Source organism: Balaenoptera borealis (genome assembly GCF_965194805.1).
Source record: "Balaenoptera borealis genome assembly, chromosome: 12".
Classification (NCBI taxonomy): Eukaryota; Metazoa; Chordata; class Mammalia; order Artiodactyla; family Balaenopteridae; genus Balaenoptera; species Balaenoptera borealis.
The window spans coordinates 50,116,784-50,136,522 of record NC_138869.1 but is presented as its reverse complement, the minus strand read 5'-3'; the positions used below and the strand labels follow the sequence as shown (position 1 = coordinate 50,136,522).

The 19,739-nt window shown below is 47.7% G+C and overlaps 1 protein-coding gene across 2 annotated transcripts in view; it reads left to right on the top strand.

Moving 5' to 3' along the window:
* LYZL4 (lysozyme like 4) overlaps positions 1-18,687 on the top strand; it is a 51,101-nt gene extending 32,414 nt beyond the window's left edge. Inside the window, exons 7-14 of one of the 2 annotated variants that reach the window (XM_082348798.1) lie at positions 1,098-1,207; positions 1,884-2,033; positions 2,574-2,685; positions 3,696-3,935; positions 5,140-5,381; positions 5,486-5,635; positions 8,871-8,949; positions 10,480-18,687. In XM_082348798.1, coding sequence (XP_082204924.1) covers positions 5,243-5,381; positions 5,486-5,635; positions 8,871-8,949; positions 10,480-10,549 — 438 coding nt within the window. In that variant the 5' untranslated portion in view covers positions 1,098-1,207; positions 1,884-2,033; positions 2,574-2,685; positions 3,696-3,935; positions 5,140-5,242 and the 3' untranslated portion in view covers positions 10,550-18,687. Of the gene's footprint in view, positions 1-1,097; positions 1,208-1,883; positions 2,034-2,573; positions 2,686-3,238; positions 3,553-3,695; positions 3,936-5,139; positions 5,382-5,485; positions 5,636-8,870; positions 8,950-10,479 lie in introns of those variants that run through there. The other variant, XM_082348799.1, reaches the window with a different exon arrangement.
* Positions 18,688-19,739: the final 1,052 nt, after the last annotated feature.

Here is a 19,739-nt window from a genome sequence, read left to right as displayed (position 1 = left end):
CTTTGTGGTGTGGGCCCTTTGGTGTGAGGTGGTTTGTCATCCCTTTTATGATGTGGGCCCTGTGGTGTGAGGTGGTTTCTTATCCCCTTTGTGATGTGGGCCCTTTTGTGTGAGGTGGTTTCTCATCCCCTTTGTAATGTGGGCCCTGTGGTGTGAGGTGGTTTCTCGTCCCCTTTGTGATGAAGGACTTTTGGTGTGAGGTGGTTTCTCAGCCCCTTTGTGATGTGGGCCCTTTTGTGTGAGGTGGTTTCTCATACGCTTTGTGAGGTGGGCCCTTTGGTGTGAGGTGGTTTCTCATCACCTTGATGATGTGGGCTCTTTGGTGTGAGGTGGTTTCTCATCTCCTTTGTGATGTGGGCTGTTTGGTGTGAGGTGGTTTGTCATCCAATTTGAGATGTGAGCTCTTTGGTGTGAGGTGGTTTGTCATCCCCTTTGTGATGTGGACCCTTTGGTGTGAGGTGGTTTCTCATTCCCTTTGTGATGTGTGCTCCTTGGTGTGAGGTGGTTTCTCATCACCTTGGTTATGTGGGCCCTTTAGTGTGAGGTGGTTTCTCATCACCTTGGTGATGTGGGCCCTGTGGTGTGAGGTGGTTTCTCAGCCCCTTTGTGATGGTGGCCGTTTGGTGTGAGGTGGTTTCTCAGCTGCTTTGTGATGGTGGCCGTTTGATGTGAGGTGGTTTCTCATTCCCTTTGTGATGAGGGCCCTTTGTTTTGAGGCGGTTTGTCATCCCATTTGTGATGTGGGCCCTTTAGTGTGAGGCGGTTTCTCATCACCTTGGTGATGGTGGCCCTTTGGTGTGAAGTGGTTTGTCATCCCCTTTGTTATGTGGGCCCTTTGGTGTGAGGTGGTTTCTCATCCCCTTTGTGATGAGGGCCCTTTGGTGTGAGGTGGTTTCTCAGCCGCTTTGTGATGGTGGCCGTTTGGCGTGAGGTGGTTTCTCAGCCCCTTTGTGATGGGGGCCCACTAGCTCCCGAGTCGGGATCGGTGCCTGCCTCCTGCGATGCCGGCACTTATGGTCATGATGTGTCCCCCGCTTGCTTCCTGCTCAGAGTCTGTCTCAGCTCAGCCTGAAGTCTTTTTCCTTCCATCTCTGCAGCCGAGGGAGGTTTCGTTCTACTCGGGCAACAGGAAAAATCTTCATAAAAGAAAACACCTCCTCTCCTCTCCCCCTTTCGGTGAAGACACTTTGCCTCAGACAACCACTCAGTGAGTACACAAAAGTTGGGCTCTTTTCTTTCTGATGCCATTTCAGATGAAGTTTAAAAATATCTTTTTAAACTAGGGAAGCAACACCACAGCTAAAAATGCTTGGATTTGAAAATAAACGTGTGGCAGATTTACACAAATCCCTTTAATCTGTCAGAGATGCTTTCAGCAGCAGGTACAATGCGTGACAAAAGGGGGCTCACGCCACAGAGCTTTGTTTTTCTTGCGTAAGAAGAAGTCTGGAGATGGGCGCCTGCTGATAGTGATTCAGGGATCGGGGTGTCCGGCTCTGATTGGGTATCAGTGTCATTTTCTAGGTCCCCTCATGTCAAATAATGGCAGCATCATGCCTTGTGCGGCTCAGTTCAAAGAGGAAGCAGGGTGGCCTTGAATGGGACTCTCTCCTTCCTTGTCTCTGTTACCAAAGGGAAATCATTCCCAGGAGCCCTCTCCTCAGTGCATTTCCCCTTACATCCTACGGGCCAGAACTAGGTCATACACCCATCCCTAGGCCAGAGACAGGGGTCCTGCCCAATTCAGGGCTCTCTGCCCACTACTGAGGTTCTTTTAGGGAGGAATGGTTTTGGCTGGACGACCAAAAATGTATTCTCAGACCTTTTTCTTCGGGCTCAGAAGCCCTGAGTTCCGGACCTGGTCCTGTTTCTGCCTTCCTCAGGTATGAATAACATGATGAACTGGGTGCATCTTCCTCAAGCCCTGATATCATCCCTATGGGCCACTTGCAAAGGCAGCAAAGAAGGGGAGCTGGCATCGAGGGTTTCTGCATGAGACTGGCTTCACTGGCAAGAAACACTTTTGAGAACAGGTAAACTAGATCATTTCAAAGGGAACTTCTACCTTGAATGTTTTTGAGTGTCTGTAGGATTGGCTGGCCAGCATCTTTTCTTGTCTCCAGGCATTTTTTTTTTTTTTTTTGCAGACGCTGTACAGATATAGATGCAGATATTGACACACATACAAATGTAATTATAGATTGTGTTATCGGGCGATGTCTGAGGAGCAGATGGAGATCCATCTGTTGGGGAAGGCTCAGGAGAAGTCCGGCTAGGGCCCAGGGCTGGGGCAAACCGAGAGGGCTCAGCCCTGCGAGAGCAGGTGAAACTCAGGGATTCAGGGCTGGCTCCCTATCCCCGACTTAGAAGTGGCTGATCCTGGCTCCAGTTCAGGGATCCTGGCTCCTGTAGTGGACTTGGGACTTGAAGCAGCCAAATTTATCTTACAGTTAGATTATAGTTGACAAATGATCTTTACAAAAACCAAAGCTGTGATGGAACAGTTGGCAGGGGCCCCCTTATGCACACATCTCTGCATTCTGGAGCTAAAGGTGGCCTTCTTGTATACGCAGGTGTTCTCCACTTGTGGGAAGAGGGATCCTAGCAGCTTTGCTGGAAGACTCAGGACCATGGAGCTTAATGATTGATGCCTTTTCCTGGGTCACCAGGCCTGGGGAACAGAAGGTGAGGGGCCAGTGTGATGTTGTGTAACTTCCCCCGTAGGGCACGAGTGACACGTAATGTCAGGCCATCCCACTACTGTCAGTGCCAAGCCTGACACCTTGGTTAGAGTGGTGCCGTCCAGATTTCTCCACGCAAAGCACATTCCCCTCTTTGTAATTAATACAGGCCAGGGAGGGAAGGAAACTACATCAGGTTCTAGGGCTGCAGGAGGTCCCACAGTGCGCCTTCCTCAGAGCAAGCACATGCCCTCCCACTCCCGGAACCCAGAGAATGTCCAGATGACAATAAGCACTTATAATATTGACTCCCAAGGCCACAGCTTTCTCCCCTCATGCGAATTCAGTTAGGTCATGGTCAGTGAGGAATGGGTGCTGATGCATTATTCCTGGGAGAGGGATTATAGCATCAGAGCTACTGGGGATCCCAGGACCCAGCCAGGGCCGCTCCCCTGGAAAAGCTCCCAGAAGCAGCATGTGGGTGCCCCATAGTAGAAATGAACATACCCTCAGGAGAGTCTGGGTGAGCCAGTGTAATCACACGTGTCTTTAAAAGCAGGAGGGGAGGCAGAAGGTGAGTCCATGAGATACAACAATGGAAGGAGAGGCAGATGAGATTCAGCATGAAAGAGAGTTTTCACCCACCCTTGCTGTCTTTGAAGATAGAGGAAGGAGGTAGAGCCCAGGAATGCAGATGGCCCCTGGCAGCTGGGAATGACCCTCAGCTGACAGCTGGCAAGGAAACAGAGATCTCGGTGCTACAGCTACAAGGACTGTATTCTGCCAACAGCCCAAATGAGCAAGGGAGTGGATCCTCCTTTAGGGCCCCCAGAAAGGAGCATGGCCCTGCCAACACCTTGCTTTTAACCTGGTGAGCCCTGTTAGACTTCTGACCTATAGAACTTTAAGTTCATACATTTGTGTTGTTTTAGCTGCTAAGTTGGAGGTGACTTGTTATAGCAGCAATAGAAAACTAATACAAATGTGCTGGTGGCCAACCCCTCCCTGTTTCAGAATACCCTGGTGCATAGCAACTGATGTCATAGAAAAGATTCTAGAAGAGCAGGTCACGAAGAAGGACTTATGGTTTGGAAGTTCTTGGGTGAAGGCAAACGGGTTATCAAGGAAGTGACATCTGAAAACTCCAGGGAGCGGAGTGTAGATAGAGCGACTTTCCTGCAATAAACGTTGAGCCTGTCGCAGTGGCTGCTCTTCCCTTCCCCCGAGGAGGCACCAAGAGCCTGCAGAAGGACGGTAAGTGGGTGTACGGTGGGCACGAACTGGGACAGGCATGACTATTCCCAGCTGCAGGACATGCTCATCAGCACATTCACTTATTGCTCATCCGATGACACTTCTGTTGGGAAGAGTAGGTTTTTGTTCAATCATTCATTCATTCATTCATTCATCAAAGGTTCACTGAGCACCTACTGTGCCCCAGGTTCTGTTCTAAGTTCTGAGGCTAAAGCAGAGGACAAGACAGGCCAGTTTTCTGCATGCCTGGTGCTTACACTCTGATATGGGAGGTAGACAAATGAATGAATAAATGAACAAGGAACTTTCTGAAATTGACTTATATTGTGAAGAAAATGAAAACTATTTTCTGGGATGGGGCAGTCGTCAGACAATCCTATTTAAAGTGGTGAGCTTGTCTGAGCTGAGACCATGACAGGAAATAGCAAGCTCTGCGGTGGTTGGGAGAATCACGTTCCGGGCAGAAGGAATAGCAGGTGCAAAGGACCTGGGTGGGAATGAGATGAGCAGGTACAAAGAAATGCGCAAGGTGAATGTGACGGTGTGAAGGTGAACAAGAGGAAGACAGGTGTGAAAGCAGAGGCGCTGTGAGGCTAAGAGACTTCTCTGCTCTTTCCAATGACGACCCAGCTAATCACTGGCAGGTCCGGGCTGGACCGGGTCTCCTCGTGAGGACAGCAAGAGAAAAGGTCACTGGAGTTTGGTTTGTAGAAAATCTGGAGTCAAGACTGTGTAAAGGTTAAGACCACAGCTCAGAATATATTCCAGGATAAAAGGCAACGGCGGAAGTAATTCAACATGACAGTGTCTGTTGTGCCTATCATGGTGGGACCATGATGAATTATTTTTTTCTTTTCTCATTTCTCATTTTCATTTCTCATTTCTCATTTCTTCTCAGTAAAGAGGAAGAAAGCATTTTTGAGCATCTGTATCTACTGTCAAGGAGAAATGAGTGCGAAAAAACCCAAGAAGCATCCATCGGGTTTTGCTGGAGGGAAAGAATGGGGGTTGGGGGGTGGGGAGGAGACCTTGGAGAGAGCAGTTTCCTGAGAAAACAGGAGGTGAAGGGGAGGAGGAGAGGCAGGGCCTCGGGTACCATGGGTTTGCAGTGACACGAAACACGGAATTAGGATGGGAAGAAGTATTGTGATTAAGCCAGGAGGGCATCCCCTTTTTCTGAACACACTGAATTGCACACCCCCAGTCCCACAGCGCCCTTCTCTTCGGCCAGAGTCCCAGTGATCTCGGTGGGAATTACCTGTGACTCCGTCCACTCACCTGGCGGCCGTCACCCTGAGCTGGAGAGGATGAAGGCGTCCATGGTGCTCTCCCTCATCGGGTACCTGGTGGTTCCAAGTGGCGCTGCAGTCTTGGGGCGCTGTGTGGTGGCTAAGAAGCTCCACGAAGGAGGCCTGAGTGATTTTGAGGGCTACAGCCTCGAAAACTGTGAGTAGCCCCTCTCAGCCCCACTCCTCACGTCTTTTCCCACTGCCGCCTGCCCAGGCTTCCCCAGCTCTCCTCTGAGCCACACCCCTCCCATTCCATCTTAGGGGTGTGCCTGGCTTATTTTGAGAGCAAGTTCAACCCCACTGCTGCCTACGACAGCTTGCGCGGTGGCTACACCGGCTACGGCCTCTTTCAGATCCGCAACAGTGACTGGTGTGACCACGGCAAGAACCGCTGCCACGTGTCCTGCTCTGGTAGGTCCCCCCCTCCTTCCACCCTGGGGCCTGGGGGCGGCCGCGATGAGCTCAGAGGGCTGGCCAGCGTTTACAAGTTTGGAGCCGGGAGGAGGAGGGCCTGGCAAAGACGGGGCTGAGCCAAATCCAGGGTGGACCCCAGGGAGGCCGAGCAGAGCACTGCACGGCCAAAGGTCCGCGAGGGGAAGGGGCTGCGGCAGCCTGGGACGCAGCGATGGAGACCCACGTCCAGGTGGGCAGAGGGGCAGGCAGGGAGGAGCCTGACGGGTGAGGGCAGAGGGCGCCGGCTGGGCCTAACGTAGAAGACACTCTTCTTCAAGGGGAGCGGAGGCCGCCACTTTGACAGGCAGAGTGATCACCGGGAGAAGACGGGCTGTCATTTATGTCTCATAAGAAGGTTACGTATGTTTATCTCCAGAGTCCAATACAATTATCTGTAATAGAGGTGGTATTGAGTGCTGTGATGAAAATACGGTGGGCTAGATATCCTGAAAAACCCTCCCACTAGAGAAAATGTAAAAAAAGTAAAAAAACAAAACCAAAAAACCCCCATCTTTTAAAGTACCTATAGCTGAGCTGGCAAGAAGGTAAGACATCCCTAGAGGCTAAAAAGAGGAGCAAAAATGCAGATAGGTAAGTGAAGACTGAATCCAATGATGACCCTGGGGGTTTGATGTCACTGTGTAGACAGGGTCTGAGCAAGGTACGGAGGTGCACTGGCGACCTCCTAAGAGACCTGAGACCCCTGAGAGCTACCCTGTCAGCTGAAAGGGATGAGCTAGAAAACCCCAAAGGGAAGACACTCTAAAGACAGGGGAAAGACAGTCTTCCCTGGGAATTTGCAACCACAAGCCAACAGGACTCACAAGGCACCATCTAGAGGAGCTAGACCTTGTGCTGTGTACTGGGGGCAATTCAGAGGAATCGCATAGTTTTCCTGTCGGGCAGGGTGGGAAACAGAAAAAGCATAGGCTTTGAAGCCAGACAGAACCTTGGCTCTACCTCCTACTAGTTATGTGATTTGAGCCTCAGTTTTCTTATCTAGAAAATGGAGTTATGGGGCTTCCCTGGTGGTGCAGTGGTTAAGAATCCGCCTGCCAATGCCGGGGACATGGGTTCGATCCCTGGTCCGGGAAGATCCCACATGCCATGGAGCAACTAAGCCCGTGGGCTACAATCACTGAGCCTGTGCTGTAGAGCCCATGTGCCACAACTACTGAAGCCTGCGTGCCTATAGCCCATGCTCCGCAACACGAGAAGCCACCGCAACTAGAAAAAGCCCACGTGAAGCAACGAAGACCCAACGCAGCCAAAAATAAATAAATAAATAATAAAATTTTAAAAAAGAAAATGGAGTTAATAATAGTACCTACCTGACAAGGCTTTTATTTTATTTTATTTGATCTTAGCAGCTTTTTTTTTTTTTTTTTAAATAAAACCCAAAACCTGGAGCAAATGTCCATCAACAATTGAATGGATAAATAGATCATGGTATATTCTTATTTGCAGACTCTTTTTAAAAACCAAAGTGCATGAAGGAATGTTTTCCTAAATATGTTCTTTTTTTTTCTAATCACACATTAATGGAAATGAATAAGTTACAGCTATAAGCAACAACATGGATAAATTTCACATAATGTTGAATAAAATAAGGTAGTCACACAGCGTACGTACTATATGAACACACTTATGTAAAGTTTAGAAACGGGCAAAACTAATCCATGAGCTACAGAGCAGAATAGGGATGAGGCTTTTTTTGGGGGGAGTGAGCGGTGCTCCAAGGCTTTTACAAGTTTTAAGTCCTGAGCACGGTGTCTCGTGCTTGATGAACACAATTTTCCTTTATTTGAATAATTTACAAGATAGTTGGGCATTAGGACTGATACATGTATGTATGCATGCATACTATGCAGGTAAGTATGTTTGTATGCATGTATATAACAGATAAGTGCTGAATCAAAGTGACGTTTTATTCAGAAAAGGGGAGAGGGCACAGTGGGCTAGGTGGTCAGTGACAGACTTTTAAGGACTGTACTTTTGGATGAGCAGATGCAGGTTGGGAGATGAGTGTGAACAAAGTCTGGGAAGAGGATCTGTGTATGACCCCCAAGCTGTGGGTATCGGTACCATCAGGGTTGGCACTGTCTTTGCCTCCTGCCCCTTGACATGTCTTGAATGGTGGGGTCGTGGAGGAAAGCAGTGGAAGTGGAAAGCCACGTTGGGCAAAGTTGGACTAAGCCAAGGATTTGAGGTTCTGTTTTCCGGGCAACGAGGGGGCAATGAAGTAGTGTTTTAAGGAGAAGCAATCAGACTAGGTTATGGAAGCGGGGAGACTGTAGTGCGGGCAAGAAGGAGGGGGTCCCAGGTGGGAGGTCTTGGTTTCATGGTCCAAGGAAGGAATGGAAGGATGGATACATAGACATGTTGGTTCTTCGGGGCACCTCTGAGCCCTCTCACATGCTGTTCCTTCTGCCTGGAACAGTTTTCCTTCTGTGATGTCCTCAACCCCTTTTCCTTACCTACTCCACTAGATGTCACTTGGCCCAATAACCCTTCCCTGACCCTAATTCAACCCTGAATTAGGTGTCCCCACTCAATGCTGCATTCCCCCATGGTTCCAGGTATCCTTTGTATTATAATTGTCTATAATCTTTATCGACCCCCTTCCAGACTGTAGGCTTTATGAAGGCAGGGATGGATTTATTGTGTTTCTCATTCTATCTCCACTGCTTCTTCTATAGCCTAGCACAGGATATTCACTATACATATACATTTTTTTTGGCTGCATTGGATCTTAGTTGTGGCACATGGGCTCTTTCTTGTGGCGCGCAGTCTTCTCTCTAGTTGTGGCGTGCAGATTTCCTCTTCTCTAGTTGTGGCGCGTGGGCTTAGTTGCCCCACAGCATGTGGGATCTTAGTTCCCCGACCAGGGATCAAACCCATGTCCCCTGCATTGGAAGGCAGATTCTTTACCATTGGACCACCAGGGAAGTCCCCATCATATACATTTTTAATGAAAATATCATTATAAGAATTATAAGGAAAAATCAATAGATTTAGTAAAAGATGACCACATCCTGCTACTTCCCAGTGTTGTCTGAGAAAAATACAGGGATAGATTTATTCTTGGAATCACATGGAAGCCTCTCTAACGTGAGCCCCTGGTAGCTTGACATCACTCTGACTTAGCTGCTGAGTGGTGACATGGTATCATTCCACTTCATTTCCTTCACAGCTTTACTGAATCCAAATTTAAAAGAGACAATTGAATGTGCCAAGAAAATTGTAAAAGGAAAAAGAGGAATGGGAGCGTGGTAAGTAGCCTGTATTAATGACTTTCACCCACTCATCAAGTCCCACTGGTTTGGGACTGTAAGTGTATAGCAACCAAGATTAAGATGAAAGATTCTAAAGAAATCAAGCCATGTTTTCCTCTATATTAGAACAGTCCCTGGCACAAAATACCTTGTGTTAAGTTTTTGTTAAATAAATTATAAAATAGAATTGTCATGGTTTTATACTTAAATGTTGGTCCTTCTTGGAATTTATTCTGGTATTAAAAAGTCAGACAGGGCATTCGCCTTCATATTTTTCAAACGGCTGGTCGGTGGTCTCAACACCACTTATTCGTTAACCTATTTTTCTCACTAATTTAATAGATTGCATTTTAAAGTGGGAATCCTCTTGTTAATGTTAGCTGTCTTCTGAGTGTTGGAAATATCTTTCGTGCATAGTCTTGACCTTCCAATTAATTTGGAAGCTTGGCTGGCCCCCTAGGGTAAGCACTAATGAGCTAAAACCATCTTCATTGTATGGCACTAAATAGAGATGTGCTGGGCCAGTCTGATCAAGGCCTCTTACTTGCTCAGGATTCCCAGTGAAGTGAGCTCTTATTAAGCTAATAAGCTGCCACAGCTTTTCCAAAGCTCAGATCAGGCTGCTCTGTGGAACTTGGGGCGGACAGGAAGGGAGAAGACCCAGGCCCCCCTCACCCGCCTCCCCAAGGAGTCCCTTCTGCAGTGCCTGCCAGGGGCTATGGAGGGCGCTGCAATTTCTGAAAATACGTCTGTGTGTGTTTTCCCTGCTGCTTTGTAACTATGAGGGCCAGGGGGTCACCGCCCCTTCTCCAACTGTGTGACCCCCTACCCTGGAAGACTCATGGAGCTTCATGCCCGGTCGAGGGATGGGACGAACTGATGTCTAATGGCCTGCAGTGGCCTGGTGACTCCCGCCACTTCTAGGATGGGAGAGGAGGACCTGGGGTCTGGATTCTGGCCAAGGCGCTGAGAATAGGAGGGTCATGTTTGGAGGACCAGGAGAAAAGATTAGAGAAACTCAGTCCAGCTGACCTAGGTTGAGGAGCTGGAAGGAATTTTGGAAGGTGAGGGGTGAAGCAGGTGCATGGAAAGGTAACAAGAGGCCGTGGCCCTGGGACAAGTGTTCCCGTTTCAGAACTAGGATCTGCCAAGTACTCACCATACATGTCACAGAGCTTCTCTGATGCTCACTTCAGAGAAGTTACAAATGCTTTGCAGGGTTAGAGAAGGGTTTCGCAGTTCACAGCTCGGCCTCCCCATCTTGCAGTGTGGGGTTTATGGGAAGGGGAGACGTTGTGAGCAGGATGGAGGGAGCACCAGTCCTCATGCCAGCGGGTGGTGGAGCCAGCCAGCGAGAGAGACATACTTGGGATGCAAGAAAGCTTTCAGAACTACGCCCACTCAAATGCTCCAGGGGCCAGGCAGCGGGTGTAAATGGGCCAGCGGGGGCTGAGCTCCCTGGAGATGCCGAGCTGTGACTATGGGGAGCCCCCTCCGGTTCACTCTGCTTGGCCTTCCTCCCCGCAGGACCTCCTGGACCCTCAACTGCCAGCACTCCGACACTCTGGAGCGGTGGTTGGACGGATGCAAGCTGTAGCTACTGGGAAGCCCTCGCTGCACTTGCCGCTGGCATCTTCCTGGTGAAGATGCTCTCCTGTTCACTGCCTTCACTCATCCGTTGATTATCTCACCGCTTGATGGCTCCAGATGGAAAAGGGAAAAATTTGCTTCATCCAGGGATGCAGGATGCAGAATAAACCACTAGTTATTCAACCTGGGTCAAAGGGCTCCACTTATCCTATTATACTGTGATTGTTACGATGAAAATCATTATTTACCATTATCATGCTTCCTTATTATTTAATCTCAGGTGAGGATTCGAAGGAAGGAAAACATCTGAAAAATAAGATGTGCCCATGAATGTCAATATTAATAGAGAAAGGAAAAGATACAGAGGACGGGAAGGGGAGTCAAAGAAGAGAGGAAGAGACGCCAGTGCCAGCAGGACCCCCAGCTCCAGCTACGGTGTCCACACTGGGACACAGGTGGCAGTGAGGAGACCACAAAAATCCTCTCTGGGGCTTCCCTGGTGGCGCAGTGGTTGAGAATCTGCCTGCCAATGCAGGGGACACGGGTTTGAGCCCTGGTCTGGGAAGATCCCACATGCCGCAGAGCAACTAGGCCCGTGAGCCACAACTACTGAGCCTGTGCATCTGGAGCTTGTGCTCCGCAACAAGAGAGGCCGCGACAGTGAGAGGCCTGTGCACCGCGGTGAAGAGTGGCCCCTGCTCGCCACAACTAGAGAAAGCCCTCGCACAGAAACGAAGACCCAACACAGCCAAAAATAAATAAATTAATTAATTAAATTTAAAAAAAAAAGTTAAAAAAAAAATCCTCTCTGCACTTTTGTGGAGAGACTCTGGTGACAGTTGATCTTTCTTATAAAATGTTCAGTTTTAAAAACTTGTCAACACGTACTTGTATTAGAGAAATTGTGCAAAAGACAGAAACGTAAACAAGAAGAGTCCTCCCGTGATCTTGGAAGCCAAAGACCATCAGTCACTGTCATGCTTTGGTTGCATTCCCTTTCGGTCTTTTTTTCTGATTGGGGTTTTTCTGCTTTTCCAACAAGGCTGTGATAATGCTCTAGAGAGAGTTTTGTACCTCACTTTTTAGAAAGGAAGAACATGGTAATGAACCTTTCCCTACGTGTATTTCCATTGTAAGAAGAAAGGGGTTTATTTCCAAAGCTTCGTGGCTCACAGAATCCTTGCACGGAGTGGAGCTGCAGGTGGCAGTCTGGGTTCCCAGGATGCACATGCCTGAGACACGGGAGCAATAGTAGAAGCAGAAGCCCTGCTCCTCAGAAGCCAGTTCATCTGCAGGAACCCAAGCTATGACGGGGGACCCTTGTACAAGAGGGGAAGAATGGAAGTGGCCCCGAGAGAGCCTGTCTGCAACATCTTCACCAAGGTGCTAGAGCCTTCAGGATGAAATCTTAAGGCCAGTTAACATGCCGTTGGATGAACACACCAGATTTTACTTAACTTTTCCCCCTACTGTCAGATTGTTAGATACTGCCACTTTTTAAACCATTACAAAGAATGCTGTAGTGCCTGTTTGCGGCTGCCCCCTTTTCATTTTCTGCACTTTTAAAACTAAACGACATACATTTCATAAGGAGAACTTGGAGAGTACAGAGAGTCATAAGGAAGGAAATTTAAAACGCTCGTCATCCCCCCACTGGAAACAGAAGTTTTCATTATTGTTACGTAGACACAGTTGATGGCACCCTGCCGCGGGGGTGGTTGGTGTCAATCTCTTCATGTGTGCTCTTCCCGACTTCATTGTGGGTGTGGGCACATTTTCTTCCTTATAAACATGAACTACTACTGTGTATACAGTTCTGTATCTTGCTTTTTTCACTTAATATTTTGTGGTCTAATATTTCCATGCCTATGACAGGGATCCCAGAACCATTTTTAACAACTGCACCGTATCCACTTAGTGGACAAACTATAATGTATATAAGCCGCTCTTGTTTCTCCGTTCAATCCAGACAGAAAGTAAACAATATGAGTGAATCATGGCCACCTGAAAGGCAGGCAACACTGAGAGCAAGTCAGCCCTTCCTTTGGTTTGCATCCTGGTCATTTTCAGAAAGGAGAAGAAAGAGCTGCAAGTTAGAAGTTCAGGGGCAGAACTTTTCATCATTCTCAGTACTGACTGATTAGCTTAATCAGTTGGTTTTGTGTGGCTTCTCCTACCTCTAGAGAAAAAAGGTATTTGATAGTTCCTGCCCGCACAGCATGAATCGTACAGTAAAATTCCTGCTGGCGGCCTCCCTTGCTGTTGAGGTCATTGAGAAGCTTCTGAGACCTTGAGAGCCCCTTCCTTATTGAGCTGGGAACCCACATTGTTTCCGAGGTTGGGTCTGCGTGCGATAACACACCTGACCTCAAGCCAACCTTACCCCAGACATTAATGACCACCTACAATTGATTAAAACACTATCTCCTCAAGTGCCACATCCAGCGTGCTGCCGCCTCCTTCCAGCCCATTACTTCTGCCACGGCTCGTCATCGTCCTCTAATGGCCACTTGTGTCAACATGGGCATGAGGCTTGAGGACAAAGCAAATGTTAGTGTATTGATTGGACTGGCCTCTCTAGGGTTTCCCAACACCAGCTCCTGGCGTGATGCTTCAAAGCCACTGATAATGGGCGTTACGATGAGCATTCACCCCAGGGCCAGATCTCCCCGTCTGCTTTACAGAATGATCAAAGCTAGGTTTAAAAAAATCACTAATAATGACTCCTGTTACTATTACTTCTATCACCAGCAGCTACCATATTAACACCAGTTTTACAAATAGTACACATAGGCCCTTACATGCAGTATTTTCAGACCTTGCAAAATCTTACAGGGTAGGTATGAAGGTATGAATCATAACTAAATCATAGGTGGAGAAATGGAGGTTGGAGGAGCTACATAACTTGGCTTTACTCCAGCCTGGTAAGTGATGGAGATGGAATGGGTATCTCCCCAAAACCTATAGCTTCCCCACACAGCCCCTCCAAACTCTGGTACAGTACTGGTGTTAATTTTCCATCCCATTCATTAGCTGGAAAATTGGGTCTCCAGCTTTTTAATTAAAACCTTTGCATTGAAGAAGTTTTAGGCAACTGGCACATAATAATGGGTCACTATCCTAGTGCCCAAGTCAAAGGCTGGAAATTGAGGCCCCAGGAGATGAAGTAACTTTCTCAGCTACAGAAAATCAATAGAGGGGCTTCCCTGGTGGCGCAGTGGTTGAGAATCTGCCTGCTAATGCAGGGGACACGGGTTCGAGCCCTGGTCTGGGAAGATCCCACATGCCGCGGAGCAACTAGGCCCGTGAGCCACAACTACTGAGCCTGCGCGTCTGGAGCCTGTGCTCCGCAACAAGAGAGGCCGCGATTGTGAGAGGCCCGCACACCGCAATGAAGAGTGGCCCCTGCTTGCCGCAACTAGAGAAAGCCCTCGCACAGAAACGAAGACCCAACACAGCCAAAAATAAATAAATAAAAAAGAAAAGAAAATCAGTAGAGAAGGCAGCGTGGTGACTTGCAATGTTTCCACACTTGTGTCATGATAAAAATCACCTGGAGTGGCTGTTAAAAATGCTGATTCCCAGGCCATGCCCTTTATCTACTGAGTCATAGCTGCTGCAAAGAACTCTGACCTGTGGAGTCTCAATGTGCACCAGTTTCTGTGAGATGGAGAATGTCTATTACCTCCTTTCTGCCTTCTAAATTTCTGCAAATGTTGCTCAGTGGGGAAACCAAAACTGCATCTGGAACCCTGTTGGTGCAGGTACCTCCCAGGCCCCCAGCTCCTCCAACCCCAGGGAAAACAAAGAAGCAGGGGTATTGCTCACGACACCATCTTTTCCTCAGTGGGAAAAATTCGTTTACTTGAAAAGAGACAAAAAGGATTGTACAAATCCGCAGAGAGGTCTGATTTAATTAGGTTAATTTGTTAAGTACTTACTGCAGCGAAAAACTTTTAGTGCGGATTGTTTCTTTTAATTATTAATGTTTACATCGCTATATAAGCTCATAATATAAAGAGCAAAATAGGTTTTGTGGTGAAAGGGATGAGCGCTCGTTGTAACGCACTCATGGTGCTTTGAGAACATCACACCAGGAGCTGGCGTTGGGAAACCTGGGGACCTTGCCACTACGGCATCTCTGAGAACAACAGCTCACAAATCCAGCATGGATGAGCCCTCAGAGGTTTTGTCTACACTGCATGTCTCCACCCTCTTGGCCATCCCTGGCTGATATAGGGGAGAACCCAATTTTGGCTATGACCATCACGTTCTCTGCCCTTGAACTGAGGGGCTGGACCTTGGGTTGCTGAGTCACGGACAAGTCAGTTCACCAAAGAGGTCAGCAGCAAGGCTACTGCTGAGTCCACAGACCCGTCCCTGGCTCCTGCCCTTCTCCAGCCTTGGGTTGGCTGTTCCTTTTTACTCTGCGGGATCCAGCAGCATTTACACAGTAAGTACTGCTTTTTGTTTAAGCTAGCCAGAATTGGCTTCTCTCATTTGCCACCCTAAGAAACTTAATATGATGGATATTTTAAAAAAAACAAACAACAAATGATTTACACAGTGAGGGTTCAAAGAGATGCTATTATATAGTCAAGGTTACCAGCCCTGTGTCTGCACAAAGTAGGTCATCAGGACACCCAACGCATACCTCGTCTCCCTTCCCCCTTTCCTTCTCTTGGGTACCCTACTCGGGAGAGACACACTCATTACCACAAGAATGCTCTAGAGTGTTGTCCTATTGCTTCAGGAGCCCATAGCCCTCTGCCCGTCTCATCTACATACTAATGCAATTTCTCAGTATGATATATCGTAAGCATGGCTAAAAATCCTGGAAGATTTATTAAGTTCCCTAGTTCTTATAGATCAGGGACAATTTTTTATAAATTCTTGCTTTTGCTAAACACTTTAATATGCCATCGTCTAGGCAACAAAATTTTCCTCGATTAGATTTTAAGGCTAATCTGGGGAAGAACTTTCCCCCTTCCTCTCCAACACTATTAGGAAAGGCCATAAGTCCTGATCAAGAACATTTGCTGGTGCCTCACAGGGAACTTCAAACCTGATTCTGTTTTGCAGCAGTACTGGGTCCTACTTTCTGCCCCAGACCTGATGTCTTGTTGAGGTGCTTGAGGCTGCTAGGGGAAAGAGCCCTCAATCACACTGGGGGTCCTTGTACTGGCCATACAGAGAGGCCCCCACCAGGGAACACTGACCCTGGAGAATGAGTCACTGATCTGGTTCTGACCTTCAGCCATGTAAGCTTAGAGATTGAATCTTTTCAGTCCCAGAAGTTATTGATGCTTGAATAAACATAACCCATGAGGGACCTGAGAACAAACCAGAAAGCAAATTACTAATTTCAAGCAGCCTGGAGGTTGACAGCAGTGGGGTGAGAACATTCTCTCCTTGGAGGCATTGCTCCTCAGGAAGCCAGGTTATCTGATGGTGCCTTGGTGAACGTGAACTCAGAAAGCGAAATTTTAATGGTTCCAGCCTCTCTCTCGGGCAGTGGGTGGGCAGACCCCACCAATGTGCAACTTCTGCCTCTCCTTCAGGCTTCCCTGGTTCATCAGCCGTCACCAAGGGACCCATTCTCCCTGCAAAGGGGTGATTCCATCGTGGGCCTAGGGCCTCTGCACTCCTGTTCACTTGATCACTAGCTGATTTTCTGGTGTAAGTCTCAAGACATTGTTAATTCCTTCCTTCCCATGCTCCCTGGGGTCTCTCTCTCTCTCTCTCTTTTTTTTTTTTTTTTTGGCTGCACCACGTGGCACATGGGATCTTAGTTCCCAGACCAGGGATCGAACCTGTGCCCCCTGCAGTGGAAGCCTGGAGTCTTAACCACTGGACCACCAGGGAAGTCCCTCGGGGGTCTCTTTTAGTCACCATGCAGATAGAATCTTGGTTTGGACTGGACTTGAGGGTGGGCAGGAGGGAGGAGTCAAGGCTGACTCAGGTCGTAGATTTGGGTGGCAGGCTGGGCGGTGGCACCGTTCTGAGCAGTGTGACAATAGTCCCTGTGTATGGAGTGCTAGGCTGTGGACCTCAGAATCATCATCTCGTTTAATCTTCCCAGTGTTCCAATGAGGAAAGTACCAGTATATTTCCCACTAGGCTGAATGGCAACTTTGATAAATTCACTTGTTTTGTTTAATCATTTCATTTTAATTGAAGTTTTCATTTTGTCTTTATAGCAGCATTTAAAAGGAACATTCAGAGTGTCCTTGCTCCCGTTTCCTGCTGCTGCTGTTGGAGCCTAAGGGTGGAGAGGGGGAGATGGAGGGAAAGGAGAGTAATATATTCTTTAATAAGGAGAATTCTTATGAGCATATTCTTCATTCATGTTTCTTATTCATATGGATAATATATTTATGAGAGTCTTCATAATAAAGAACACAGGCTCATGAATGTATTCTCTTCATGCATCGCCCCCAGCCCCCGCCCCAGCCTGCCTCTCTTTAATCCCCTTTCTCCCCTGTAATCTTCTCCCCCACTTGGTGCTTCAGTCTCCAGCTGCAGCAGTGGAGAGCTGGGGAAGACAAGAGCTAAATATCCCGTAAAATCCTGATATGGGGACAAGACAAGAGCTGATCAACGGAAACAGGATACTTCAAAGAATCAAATGATTTGGTGACTCGCTCATTTGGCAGACTGGCTCTCAGTGTTTTGGGCGAACTGAGCATTTGGCTTGCCTTTTGCCTAACTGCCCACGTTAAGTGACCTGGAGTCCTCTTCCAGATGAGGAAGCAGAGGCTGGGGAAGTTAAGGAAGTTGCCTGAGGTCACAGTAACTAGTGTGAGATCCACAATTTTAAAAAGGCTGATTCGCGGGTGAGTTGGTGTCTTTGTGCCATTCAGCAGGGTAAGAGCACAGGAGAGAGGACAGTAAACCTAGGATGGTTTCCTGGTGTCTCTAAAGAACCGAACTGGGGAAGTTGATTTTCTTTTTTAAACAGTTAAAGAGGAATTTGTTTATTAATTTTTAAATGGATAATAGAGAGTACCAAATAACCATTGCATTGAATTCATCTAAAGAAGTTAATTTTTAAGTGTCAAAACCTCAAATGCCTACAGAGGCCAGGAAGGTGAGAAAACAATTGAGGGGGTAAAGGAATTAGAAAAATCTAATTTACTCTAAGAAAAAACACAGTGCAAAGTGTGATGCTACCTGGCTCCTGTCACTTGGCACCAATGACAGGGAGGCATTAGAGATGGGTGGGGACTGCGGTGAACAGAAGAGGGAGCCGCCATCAGTGTTGTAGATCCTCTGATTATTCACAAAGAGTTGGAAATCTTGATTTTGATATCAAATCTCCCAAGCTGTAAGTGTAACTTCAAATTACTTTTAAATACCGTGTAGACCAATGTAAGCAAATCTGCATGCTGGATCTGGTCTATAAATTTGCAGCCTTGTCAGCTGGTTGGCATGGAATCATCACCAAGTCTGGAAGTCGAATCAAAACCATGGATTCCATGTGGCTGTGGGAATTCTGCAAATTCTGATCATGATAAAGAGTAGATAAAGTGGTCAAGAAATGACCTCAATACTTACAAGAATACCATTTTACCACTAAAAGGAAATCAGTTTCAAATATATCACCTTGTACATGGAGTGAAGAATTTAAAGATCAGGCTTTGGAACTTGAGAAGTCTGGTGCTGAATCCCAGCCCTGCCACTTAACCACTGTGCAGCCTTGAGCAAATCAATTAACCTCTCGGTGCCTTTGTTTCCTCATATCTGGATTCTTGTGAGGCTTCAGTGTAATAAGATACGAAAATCAAGATAACTGGCACATGGGAGATTCTCGAGAAATGGTGCTTGCTAAAATAGCAATAGTGATTGCTATCATTGATAATAATGATTATTATCAGTACGTGTATTTATAAACTCTGAGGAAAACTCTAATGAAACTTGTGTTCTAAAAGCTCTTTTTTTTGTTTTTCGGCCGCAGCACGCGGCATGCGGGGTCGTATTTCCCCGACGAGGGATCGAACCTGTGCCCCCTGCAGTGGAAGTGCAGAGTCTTAACCACTGGAGGGAAGTCCCCTAAAAGCTCTTTTCCTGGGTGATTTTTCCATGAGAATGGCAAGGCATTTTGATGTTACTTTCTCGTTTCATTATACTTACATTTGGAAGTCACAGTCTCTGTAATTCTGTCTGCAAAGCATTCAGGGAACCCAAGTAATCCGTTCAAATCCAAACCGGGTGGGAATTTCTGACACTTGACTTAGACAGCATGAGGCATCTCCAAATACTGTTATCCATTGGCCTTTGAGGGAGGCTGCGCCTTGGGAAGATTCACACAGAATTCAGCCCGTTTCTCCTGCACAGGGCTCCTTAATTCTGTTCTCTGCCCCTTCCATGTTGCCCATCTCTTATTGTGCTATTCATCTCAGCCCAGTCTGCAATCACTGTATTCGACGCGAGAAGTGGTCGTCCTCCAGGCAGTCCTCCCAGGACCTGCGCACACACACACACACACACACAACACACACACATGCACGCTCTCTCCCACTCTCATGCTTGGGGTGAACCTAAAGAGCTGGTACTGAGTGCTGAGTGAGGGTATGTGTGGGAAACAGGGACCCTTATGTTTTGCAAAGACTGAGAAAATCTCTCAACATAGTCCCAGGTCATCCCGGCAGAGAGAAAGCTGACCTGCCTCACACTGTGGCTAGTGCCCAGGAACACAAGACTTGGGGCTCCAGGACAGTTGATGACAAACGTCCAGGACCCCTCACCTCATTCCTGGCTCACTCCCCACCTCCCAGGGCCACCTGCACCAGCTCCTGACTTTTAGGTTTCGTATCCTAATTCTAGCCCAAGCTCAGACCTGATAGGACAGATGTGACTTCTCCTCATGAGCTGTGTTGCCTCGTAGCAGATACTGTGGGTGGCTTGCCCTGACCGTTCCCATCCACGTGGACCCCATGATGTCCCCAGCAGCTGCAACCTGCTGCCCAAAGAAGGCTTTCTCTGGCTACTTACACCCACTGAGCTGGCACAAGGAGCAAGCTGTGCTGGGAAATTAAGCCCAGCCCCCCGGCAGCCCTCAACCAATGGTAGATGGTCACTGGGGTGGATAAATATTCCAACTTCCTCACCCTTTCCTGGAGGGAAAACCTGAGGTGTGTTCCACCTGCCTTCCAGAGGTCCCAAAGGGGTTGAACTCCAATTGCTCACAGGGGTAG